General features: G+C 38.0%; 1 protein-coding gene across 3 annotated transcripts in view; it reads right to left on the reverse strand.

Annotated features, from left to right (window-relative positions):
- LOC118428444 (ras-related protein Rab-37-like) overlaps positions 1 to 12,911 on the reverse strand; it is a 75,782-nt gene that overhangs the window by 12,137 nt on the left and 50,734 nt on the right. For all 3 annotated transcript variants that reach the window (XM_035838509.1, XM_035838511.1, XM_035838510.1), the window contains one exon: positions 2,339 to 2,380. In XM_035838509.1, coding sequence (XP_035694402.1) covers positions 2,339 to 2,380 — 42 coding nt within the window. The remainder of the gene's footprint in view (positions 1 to 2,338; positions 2,381 to 12,911) is intronic.

Below are 12,911 nucleotides of genomic sequence, written 5' to 3' on the forward strand. Positions count from 1 at the left end.
TCTTGACTGAATTACACACTTTTATTTGAATCATGCATCATCTAATTTGCCATATTTCTTACACCTCATGTTTCTATTGACATAAAAAGTATCAAGAGAGAGGAAAACTATCAAGAGAGGCTGCATGTTTTTCATTTGTTACAGTATGTATTAATCCCATGGGGAAATAGCAGAAGCCAAAATATGCCTATAAGCAATATTGAACTTCCCAGAGTTGACCCTCCCACTTCTCTGGTGATCCCAGCTTTATTATCAGCCCACAGCCACAGAGGAGGAGAAGGCAATATTATAGCCTCCAGGCTTGTTTCGCTTCCATGGCTCATGGCATGAATATCAATAAATGTCATTTCTCCCTGCGGGATACTTATATATATATATCTTCATAATAGCAAGCTACCTTATGGTTGTCACTCCTACTAGTGCGTCTCAAGAAATTCTTCACAGAAAAGAGATAGGGTGCGATGTTTGGCTTACGACTAGTGACACATGTTGAAAGAATCAGAAGAGGATTAGGAAAACTGAAGGTAGATTGCAATGTTGAAAATAATTACTGCAAATCTTAATCTATGCAATTTTCTTTGCTTTCTTTAAGCACATCTGAAAATATGCAATACATTTCTGTCAGCACAATTCAGGTTATTAATAAATGAGTTCCCTCTTTCTGAGTGATAAGCTTCAATTCAATAACAATTGACGGACAAGCCATGGAGATGAAATAAAGGCCTTGACATGACTTGATTGATGTGAAAACAAGGCAAGGCCATAACAGTGGGAGGCCATCATCTTGAAATCAATACCAATAAGGGATGGTAGCACATTATGACATATAGGACTCCTGCTACTGGCCTTTTGATGGAAACTAAATTGGCCATGGATTTAAAATAGAATGCATTATTGTCAGTTAAGCTGGTATTATAAGATGATCCAGTGCATGGATTGATACATGGCATTGTATTTATTGTAAGTTCAGAGCTTTGTACAGTTAACTTAGCTTAATAATTGACAGCAACTTGTAGAAAATTAGATAGTAAATATAAGCAAAGACTTGGCTGGATAATCATCTTTTAACACTCGCTTCAAAACAGATTTCCGCTAAAAAATGAAAAATATAAGTGAGTCTCAAGCAAATTGATGAGACTTATCAATTTGCTTGACACTCACTGATATTTTTCATGCTGTTATTTAATGGAAATCTGTTTTGGAGCCAGTGTAGTTCAGTAATATGACGGGTCATGATGCCCTGTCTGTTGTTCTTTGTTATTGTCACAGAAAATTAAGCACTAGTTAGCTTGCTGCATTTTTATTGACTTGTGACATTTATTGATGGCGTACGAAATTTGCCATTATTATATATGATAATATTTTCATAGAAAACCTGAAGCACAAGAGAACGACATTTATTGCTTCAGCTGAAGTAAGTCCCTAAGACCTGTCAGGCAATAAAGCGCTCCAACTTGTAATATCCTGCGTTAGTAGTAAAGATCAAAACAGCTCAGGAATGTGATGTGATAGACGACTTTCATGTCGTGCAAATCTCTCTCTCACACAGTGTAGAGTCCTATTATCCTATCTGTAAGGAAATGTTGAGCCAAGGTGTTTGGTGTTGATACAAGTGTTACCTTTTAAGAATGAGCGGTGGCGTGTCTTGCCACGTTTAGATAAGCCAAAGTGAACAGTTCCCAATAAAGTATCAAGGATTGCCTACAAGGCTGAAATCACATGGATTTCCCAGTTACAGGAAATTGGGTCCATTTTATGGAGCTAATAAATATGACTCCACCAAAGGGACCACAGCATGGATACAAGTTAAAGTTTATTGCCTAACAATAACAGGTACAATGTACGGCAAAGCATTATATAAGACTCGTCGACGACGGTTAGACATCCAGGTATTAAGATACTCCAAATAGCAATTACTCTTGCAAGCAACTGGTTATGATTTTGGAAATGGTCAGACGTTTCAGGCATAAGAACTCACTACCTTTCGTCAGTGCTGTTGTAGAGAGCAGTTGGTTTCTTAAGTGAGATCTCTTTAGCGCCACTGACGAAAGGTATTGGATTCTACCTGAAACTGTTTCCAAAATCATATCCAGTTGCTTGAGTAATCGCTATTTGCCATATCATATAAGACTATAATCAGCCAATTTCATACATTGTACTGATTCTCACTAAGTTTTACAATATTGATAGAACACACAATGAGGTGTAGAATGTCCACAACACACTATATACATGTTTATGATGACAATGATATATCGATGTCCATGACATTGCTGCATACGTAACAATGATACTTGGTATTAAGGAGATGGTAGAGGAAGAGAATCGCACTACTTACCTGTAGTTTGACCTTAGCACCATCAACATTGACAACTTTGTTCTGGAAGGAAAAGAAGGAACAAGTCAGGATTCATCTTTTTCCTTATTATAATATTGAAAACAAAATCATCATTTTAAGAATAGTCAGTATACTTTAGATATCAAATACTCTCATGGTAAATACACATGTTCTACAAATAGTGTATACATAATGTGTTATCATGACTTTCTGTTCTAGTGTAGTGTTTGTTGCTTTGAGTATGATGTTGTTTTGTGTTGGCAGGTTTCAACTTTTGTTGGCCCACTTCATCTTGCAACATCCATTCATTGCCCCATTCTTCCATCGATCATCCATCCATCCATCAGTCCTGTTTTTCCATCCATCGATCCATTCATCACTCCTCCAAATTCCAATAATCCTTCCTATCTATCTCACTTCACAGCCGTCAACAGAAATACTCAGGAAACATTCTATTGTAGAGTGCTCAACAGAGGAGATTGGCCCTTATTTTTTTAAACATTGAACGAAAACTTCTGATATCACAGTGTATTCAATCTTACTTAACTGAGAAAGGACTATGACACAGATGGCAGAGTTTAAAGGGATTAAGTGATATTTTGATAACTTCAATGTAACACTAATTGGTTGATTCAATATATGATGAATATGCCAAGAAGAACCATGATTGCACACTTGCCAACTTTTGGAACTTGTTTTAAAACATACTATGAGCAAAATGCCCTTTGAACTTGGAGTACAATACATGTAGAAGTTGTCATCCAATAATCCAACAATAGTCATCACATATTTCCAAGAGTGTTAAGAGATAATCCATTCAACTTATGCTGTTACAGTAGCATCATTGCATGTTTTCTTAATTCTGCTAGAAAAATTAAAAAACTGAAGCCAAGTCTGCCATCCTATCTGCAGGAGGATGTTGGAGACAATTCATTCCCACAGTCTGCTGAAGACCGATGCACCAATTTTACATCAATGTGCCAAACAGTGATCAATACTTCCTGATGACCCGCTCCCAGCTACAACAGGTTACCTTAGGTTCTAAATGCGTGACCTTCCCATACATTGTCATTAACGGTGTGTTCTGTAGCAAGGTGACATTCATTAGACACTGTGGAAGCCCATTCCCGGTATGTGCTCGCCAGCCCGCAGCCTCCCATCAACCCTGTGATCTCCAGAATTAAGACTGATCTACCAAGTAATGCGCGCCAGCGGAGTGTGAACAAGCCTGCCATTAGGCTTTGTCGGCCTGTCTGCTGGGGTTGAATGAATGATTGTGGCATATTTTTAAAACTCAACGTAAATTTCTTTAAGCTAGTTAGTTAAGGTTCTTCCCGTGCCAGATGGTGTGTAGGGCAGTGCCCATCTCCGTTTCAGTAGCTCTGGGCCACACAACTTTGTGCAATCAATACAGCAGGGAGTTAGTCCACTCGTAGTGGTGTGTGTTCAACTTACTTACTCTTTCCCCAAACTGAGTGCTAAGAAGAGAAAGCGGCATGTACCATTTTTAAGTCTTTGGTATGACTCAGCCAGGGATCGAACTTAAATGTAGAAGCAGCTGTTGCAGTGTCTACAGGCAGAGCTGTGAAATGGTATCTGTTCTTCTCCAACAGCTGTTGGACACTTTACAATTGACAAGCTGTGCTGTTTGAAGCTTTAAAGAGCTTTTTGTCACATTTCAAAACCCTGACTTGGACATATGTCATCTACATATTTAGAGGCACGTTGCCCAGAGAAGTGTCCAGAAATATTAGTTACAGACTTTAAGAAAAATATTCATGAAAGCAAAATATGTGCTTAATGTGCCACTGTCACAAACACTTAATAGTCAATCTTAAACTTAAAAGAGGTACAACAGTCTGTTGTTGGGATCAATATTCGTTATTGCTAACCTCTTTTGTTAAAAAAAATGTACTATGCTTTAGACCATTATGTACTTAGACTAAATATACTGCAGACGATAATACAAAATGATAAACATTCAACCACCTGAAGTCATTCAGATTCTTAGTCCAGAAGGTTTGAACATTGCCATTCTAACACCAACACAGCATTTCACTTAGACTGTATATAACCACGTAAAGGGGACTAGAGGTCAAATACAAGACTTTTAACCCCTTCCAAAGTGACTGAGGTCTAGCCTTTAACAACTCAGTCCTTTGGTACAGAAAAGAGCAGTAATGCAAGTTTGTGCTCCTGTTACCAGCTGAATTTTTCCAGGAATTTCATTATTCACTTACTCTACAAATTACACTGCAGTGCGCTGTCTGAACTTCACATTTCAAGGGCATTACCCCAGAACCACCTTTAAAATCATCTCAATACTGATGGATGGTCTGTTATCTGATACATTACAGGAGGAAACTGCACTCTTATTGCCTGACAATGCTGGGATGGCTCAGACTGGCCTGAAATCGATGCAGGTGCATTACCATGGACCACACGAACGTAGAAAGCCACATTTCGATCTCAAGGAGAAACAGGTCCGAGCCCTTTCAACCCCTTCTCCGCAGCCCTTCCCAGGATTTCTGACAGCCTTTTAAGCTCAGAGTGTGGATGGAAAGATAGCGCACATGCACTTACAATCTACAGTGGGTAATGCCAAGTCTGAAGCCGTAGAGTACATTACTTGTGCCAAATTTGTAGTTGCCAAAAGCTGTAAAAACTCACAGAACTTTCTGCAGCTTGTATTTGCCGTGGGAGGTCATGTCTACAAGATATAACTTCCATGGAATAAGCGAGTGACTTGTTACTGCTTAGGGTTCATTCACACAAGGAGAACCAACCAGAATGCCATCAGAATGATTATTCTTTGTATATTCCTGGGTATTTGTATGGCATTCTAGATATTCTCACTGCGTTCCAGATATTTCTGCCCATTGTTAACGCTGTCTTAATGTATTTGTCATGCTCTAAACTTTTGAGATGCATTTGAAGTGGACTGTGTATTCTAACTACACTATGACAGCATTCTACGGCATTCCATCATTATTCGTAAAATTCTGATCTCATTCAATGGAGAACCGAAATGGCAAGCCACTTTGAATCCTGCCAGAATGTGGCTAAAAGAATATATGGAATGCAGTGAGAAATTTAGAATGCACAACAAATACCCACATAAGGAATAGACAAAGAATAGTTATTCTGACCACATTTTGGCTCATTCCCTCTCATGTGAAGAGAATATAAGGTCCATTTGACATTCCCATCGGAATGTGACACAAATTTTGCAAATTCTTTATTCCAGCTGGTTCTGCTTGATTCCTACTAATTTGGTTTCAGTGTGAAGGCCCTATTAAGGAAGGTAATTGATTGTACCAGATTAAACAATATATCACTACATTTTCTGTGATAAAGCTGTGACTAATTGCGATATACAGGCACCAAAACCTTCATTAGAAATAACATCTTCTGGAACTAGCACAGACATTGTACAAAGTGAAACATATTCTCCAGTTACCGCTGTCACAAAACATCTACCACAAGTGCTGCATATGACCAAAAGATTTTACAAACGACTGGATTGAATGTTGTCCCTGTGCTAGCTTCGTACATATGGAAATGCCACATCTGGAATACTGGCTAAATCCGCTCCCATGAGAAGATCATTCCACTTCGTTAACCTTTCCTGGGAATGTGTGGTGTATTCTTTGGAGGCTTGAAATGCTATAAATAATTAAATGTAATAATCCCAGAAAAGGATTTTCTTAACAACCTGATTCAAGCAAAATCTACTTCTAGTTACACTGCAAAAGATAGAAGCAGCTATAGGTAAGTTGTACGTGTGTATGATGTACTCTGATTTCGAAATTCTTATATTCAACAAAAAATAAGAAATAAGTGCATACTTTAAGACATCACTACAGGTATTTTTCCACACAAGAAGACTAAAGTGCTGTTCTACATCAACTTTATTCCTAGAGATTTTTAGAGCTAAAGGCTCTTTTCATGAAAGTTATGGAGTCATTTCCTGTGGCCAAGTGAATTGATAATAAACCTTCAAATGCATAAGATTGGCCATTCAACAAATTCTTAAGATCCAAATCTTGATCCTCTCAAAAAGTCTTGAAAATCCTGTAAAGAAGCTTATTTATTGTCTCGGCAGAAACTCCTGGCATGTGTGGGCGTTTGGTGAGTGAAAATGGATTCGCAGATTTTATCTCTTAGCACAGAGATAAGAATTCAGATGACACGGTTCTATAAATAACACATTGACATTTCCTGTGTTGGCCCAGTGTGAATCACAGAGAACATCAGAGGATAGCCAGAGGCCTTTTTTCTGGTGGATGGCATATCAGCACCTTAGATGCTACAACAAATTTCACTTCATATATCACAAAATCAATTTGCCATTTTATCTTTTATCCCTAAGAATCATAAGGTTCATGTCCCATATGTGCCAAAACTGCATACAATGTATGTTTTGATTTAAAAATCTCCATGCATTCAGATTGACATTTGCAACTGATGTCCAATATACTAGTATTCAACAACTGATAACTCAAGTGGTAGTGAAAACAGAAAAGTGTGTGCACATATTTCAAGGCGTTCCCACAACACAGTGTGGTAATAGGTACATTCAACTCGTGATGTAGAAAAATGACCCAAACCATTGACTGCTTTAATAATTTGATAGCCCAGTTTCCACAAAGTGTGCCTTTAGAAGGGAAAGATGCATGGCCATTTGCAAGAGGCAGGCAGCTGGATCATTTAGCCATGTATCTCTGACATTCTCAAGGCTGAAGGTGTATCAATCACATCATGTTCTCCTGAAGGCATGGCAGATGGGCGCTGCACCTGTGTCATTCTGGATATCTCCAGCTTATGGTGAACCTTTAGTGTAAGTCCAACATATGTCACCTTGAGGCGCGATGCATCGCATATTCACACTACACATAAAGTTTCCTGACTTTCAAAGTTGAGTGAGTGACTGCCAAAGGGATCTTTGTTACCTGTGACAGTCTGTCACTGGGATGGAAAAGATATTGAAAACTGCACAGAAGCTTTTGTTATAAAATCATAAAGTATACATAAAGTTTTGTGAAGAATATGATCAATTTTAAGCAATGGAAGGCAAATCAGCACCATGGCTTATGAGATGTAAGAGGGAAAACTGTTGAGCTAGCTGGGGTAACTTCTAGGTTTGCCCATGAATTTTGATACCTTGTCATTTGCAAACATTTTTGTCTGTCGTAATATGCATACGATTTGTCGATCAGAATGTTTGTAAAATGTATTTTATCATATTTTCCTGTTTTGGTCATGATCCAGAGCACCTGATACATCTTTAATGTATCATGTTAACAAGCCTTCTTTGCCCCTGTGCCAGTCAATCATTATTGAGATTTCTAACACAATTGCACATATGCCAATGAGTGTTAACAACGCATGGTTTGTTTTACTTTGGCATGGAGCACACACAGAAAGATGACAGCTGAAGTGGTCCACTTACAAACAGTACACTATAAAACATTGAAGAAGAATCAATATTTACTTCTGGATACTTTATTTTTATACAGACGTTTCAAAAGGCATCCACCTTTCTTTCTCAGAGAAAAAAACAAACAACGTCTGTATAAAAATAAAGTACTATCCAGAAGTAAAGATTGATTCTTCTTCAATGTTAACGATACCTAGATGTCTAATCTTCACAAACCTAAGTACACTATAAAGTTTTGAGAAATCTGATTAATTCCGCACCATGTTTGCTGAAATGGAGTCTCCTACTATGCAGCAGTCTATAAATTGGATCAGTCAGTTTTTTAAACATTTGTCATCTATATTCCTGTCACTACTATATGGGGTTAACTTAAACATTTGGCTGTTGAATGATTTATGAACCAACCCAAGTGTGGGGGTGGAAAGTTGCAATAGGTAGGTCGAAAAAAGACTTTCACAGGACGTCAGGGAATAACCCTGCATTGACTGAATTTCATTCTTCTTAGGAAATGTTTCTGTGAAGTTTACTAATGTGACTCCAGCAATAAGCACAGTCATCTATGGGTATCTAGTAGAAAAAGGAGAAGACTAGAAAGACAACATTTGCAGGAAAATGCAGGATGTTTCTCTCCCATTAGTAATTTTTTTCCGAAACCAATGCAGGTTTTGTTACTGCAAACCTGTACTTGTTCATATTTGCTGTAACAGCTAAAAATGTTCATACAATTTGCTATAACTGCAGATGATAATTTTTCATATTTGCAATAACAGCTTTTATTTTCATATTTGCTTTATAATATGATGATGTCACCGGCAGTCCTAAGCTCTGATCGGTTCATCACAGAAGAACAAGAACTTCAAGAAAGAATAAGAATGCACCCTGTGCGCAAAAACAATATGTTTTCCCTTTTGGAAATATAGATATTCAATCTACATTTGGCTTACATTTATTTGATTGGGCTGATTGAGATTTTGTACATTTACTACTGAATAGGAAGCCAATTTTTGTTAATTGGATGTAAATATATCAGATGATAGTTATTATATGAAGCCTTGTAACATTACAACACTTGATACTGCAGTTGGCAATCAAACAAAAGCACAATGCACTAATGCAGTTTCCTTCTTTCTAACTGACTGAAATCAAATTTTCCACCAAATCACTACCAAAGCACTCTGTCATGAACTTAATAATCCATTTAAAAGATGTTCCTGATCCATCATTGCCATCACCAAGCACTAATTAAGTGCTGTCAGTTGATAAGTATCCTCAGAAAGCTACATGTGCTACATACACATCTGGGGATAAAAGGTCGGGCTCGTTAATCAAGCAGCTTTTAGCAGCTCAAGGCAAATGGAATCTGACACCGCACAGGAGAACAGAAATCCGTCTGTCATCCCACAGGGAACAAGGACGTGCCCTCTGGAAGGGGTGTCCTGATTAATGAGATGGTTGGACAGTAACGAGTCAGGAGTAACGAACAGTCATTAACACTGACAGCACATTTCAGCTCCAAATTAGCATGCTGAGTTAATTGTAACTGTTGCTATCGTGACAATTATGCATCTTCAGAATGGATGAGTCATTGTTGTGAACTGCAATCTTGGTAATTAAGGGAATTTTATGTAGTAAAACATCAGTTATGTAGAGGATGTTGATGAGTACAACGCAAATTTGCAGGGGACTATATCACTAAATTTTGCTGTTTCAGTACAAAGAACAGCGCATATATATTTATGAGACATCAGTCACCTTCTTGTGCCCAAGGACTTTCTTCAACTGTTTGTATATCCAGTTCCTGAATGATATTTCACATGTTTGGTGTGAGTGTTCATGTGTATGTGTGTATTTTGTGTGTGTGCCTGTCTGTTGACACAATAACTCGAGAAAGCCTGGGTGGATTGTCTTGATATTTAGGTGTGTGGGTAGGTCTTGATAAAACCTCAAAGTAGATTTTGGGTCTCGTTATCACTTATGTTTTTTTTTCCAATCAGAGAAAAGATGAGGCAGATAATGCAAGAACCAAAAATTGTATTGGCCTTGCTAGTTATCTAGTCATACCTGATGTCAGCACTGAAGATTTACCCTTATTACTATTAGCAATCTCCTGAGAAGCAGCCCATTATCATTAGCCAAATTCAAGACTTCACGCCTCAACATCAGTCACTCTGCTTTGCAGATTCTCCCTAATAACATAACCATTCACACAACCTAATCAGAGTGAACAGCCATTGTATGAATATCCTTGATAAGCTGGATAAGAACACTAATGATGAAATTCAAATCCCTGTTAATACTGGATTTCTTATTCCATGTGGGTACCAAGGCTCCACAGTATATCTGTTCATTTCCCTCGAAAGACCAAAGAAGAAGACGAAGTTACCCACATGTAAAATGAGCGTTATGGTACAGTGGGTAACCTGAATAATGATACAATTAGTACAGATACTATAACATAGGCTTTATCTGTTAAGTACTGATTTTGATAGGTCACATTTTTTACAACTGATGATGACTACTCCATTGCTGTGCAATCATCTGGCACAGCAATGCATTTTTGCTATGTACGTCACGTACATGTATGTGTATATCACATTTTCACATAACCTTTCTGTGCTCTTGAACCATACTGCCCCCCCCCCATACACATTAGATACTTACAAATTCCACACACACTTAGAATTAAGACAGATTTAGGCAGTACTTTCAAAGGAGTCTTGAGGAACTGAAGTAGTAGCCGAACTCTAAGCCCTGCATGAACAGACTTGCCAAATGGGGGAAGAGTTAATCAAGTCTATAATTTGCCATTTCTGATTAAATCCTTTGGAACTTGGCCAAGTCACGACAGGCCCCTCGGTCATATTTAGTCGTGATGCTCTGAAGAATTGATTACATTGGTATTCAACTCGTTCACCGCCATTATAATGACTTGTTCTTATTGATTTTGGAATAACAAATGAATAAACTTTATTATGTGGTAATCGTACATAATACAATGTATGGCAGCAACCATACTACAAGACTAATCTATCTTAACTACAAGCTATTATAGAGAACAGTACATGAGTCATATCATGAACATGATTAGATGTTTTCATGAAATGTGGGACACAGTCTCTGAGTATCTGGTTACGGTGGCAACCCTTTTCAATTTTTAGACAATGCACACTGATTCCCAGTTTTGTAATGCTGCATGAGAATAATAGGACAAAAACAGTATAATAACATATTTTTCATATATTTACTTGCTGGTCTGCCAACATGATAGAGTCAAGCAAAACTACAACAAAATTTGAAAACTTTCCATACAAGTATGCTATGTCCTTGGTGCTGAATGTTGTTGTAATGCTTTCTATAGCCATGTGTAGTAGCTAGTAGAAAAGTTCTATTTGTTCATGCAAAACTGAACCTACATTTGTACTACTTAACCTTATTCACTTAGTATTTGAGTTTGTTTGTTATGCTGTTACTCATCTAATTACCTAAGCAAATTTTAGAGTGCAGCTTAAATCAATATGTAAAATTTCATATTTCTCATGTCAACATCTTTGAGTTCTACTGATATTATACTATCAAAATGTTACCTGCTATTTTGCCATCATTTTATTCTATACCATTGTAAGTTGAGCCCCACTGGAACTAAAAGATCTAAATTTCCTTTGCTATGTTGTATATAGCCTGATCTCCATATGACACTGCAAGTCTTCTGTACCCAGGACTGCCTCCAGGACCTGTCCTTCCATCCCAAAGTGGAAATTTGCTTGTTGGAATGGTACAAAATTCACCCTGTCAGCCCCCAAAGATCTGAACCTTTATCACATAAAACTGATGAACATGGATTTTAATAGGCCTAAGATGATTGGGATACAAAAATTGAAGCTAGAGACAGCACTGTCTGAATCTTCTCCTATTTCATCTCCTGCATGATGACCCATAACCCATGGGAGACACTCCTCTGTTCACATCTGCAGAGAGGTGAAACATGAGACAGGACAGGAAACAGGAGAAGCTGCCAACAAATAATAAAATCTCATCTGAACTTTTGACCTGACCAGCAAGTGAACCTTACTGCCACATATGCTTTCTGGAAAACATTCAGCACCAAGGACAAAGCAACAATTTACGGATCAGAAATCAAATAATAACACATGTGCTACATTAGGCATATAACACAGTGTACTCCGTCCCAAAGTCTGGGATCAACACCTGTATCAAACGTTATCATGACACATGTATGACATAAATGTCAGTACATCCTTGGATGCACTTAACAATGTGTCAATCACCTTTCAGCACACTACAATGATTTGATTTAAATCTCACATTTTGAATTTATGATTTAAGAAAATTGAATGATAGCATGTTTTACCCTGCTCTTCTTAAATTGTTCACTGGTCATCAAAGGACAGGGGGCATGTGCCTGCATTGTCCCAATTTGGCCAAGAACAATGGGTCACACATTAGTGTACATGCATGGGATTGTGTGGCATTGAATGGCCAAGTGGTCAGGTTAGAGGTCACAGGTTCAAATTCTGTCATTAACACGACATTCCTCACTCCACACAAGTGTCAAAATGGGTACCTGACTTTGGTTAGGGAAGTAAAAGGGGGAGGAAGAAGAGGGATGGGCTCTTTCTTGCAATACCCTTTCCAAACCTGATGATAATGCACTACCCCTACAGCTTCGAAAGACTACCTTTACCAGATTAGTGTAGGCCATATTTTCAGTATGCACTGAAAACTCCATGCTCTCCTGTTTTCTCACGGATCAGTGCTTGCCCACTCGTAATTTGAGAGGTCCTGGATTCACATTGAAAGCTTTCCTGCCATTTGGAAACAGGCCAGTATTTGCTACGTGCCAGTTCACATGCCAAAGTTTCATTAGTTACAGCAGAGAGAGGGTTTAGCACTGTCAATTCACCTGAATCTAAATCACATGTTTCTGACTTTGACGCATCATAAACTTAATGATGCTTGTGATTTGTGTGCATTCATTTCTGGTGACTTATAGGTGCGATAAGGAAAGTAATTGTCTCTGAAATGTCAAATGCAAAGTTAAGGGTGCACATTAACGCTTCATGTATATCTTAAGCGTGACCAAATCTATGTCCTAAAATGAACTTTGATCTAAGG

The sequence above is a fragment of the Branchiostoma floridae genome, chromosome 13, assembly GCF_000003815.2.
Source record: "Branchiostoma floridae strain S238N-H82 chromosome 13, Bfl_VNyyK, whole genome shotgun sequence".
Lineage (NCBI taxonomy): Eukaryota > Metazoa > Chordata > Leptocardii > Amphioxiformes > Branchiostomatidae > Branchiostoma > Branchiostoma floridae.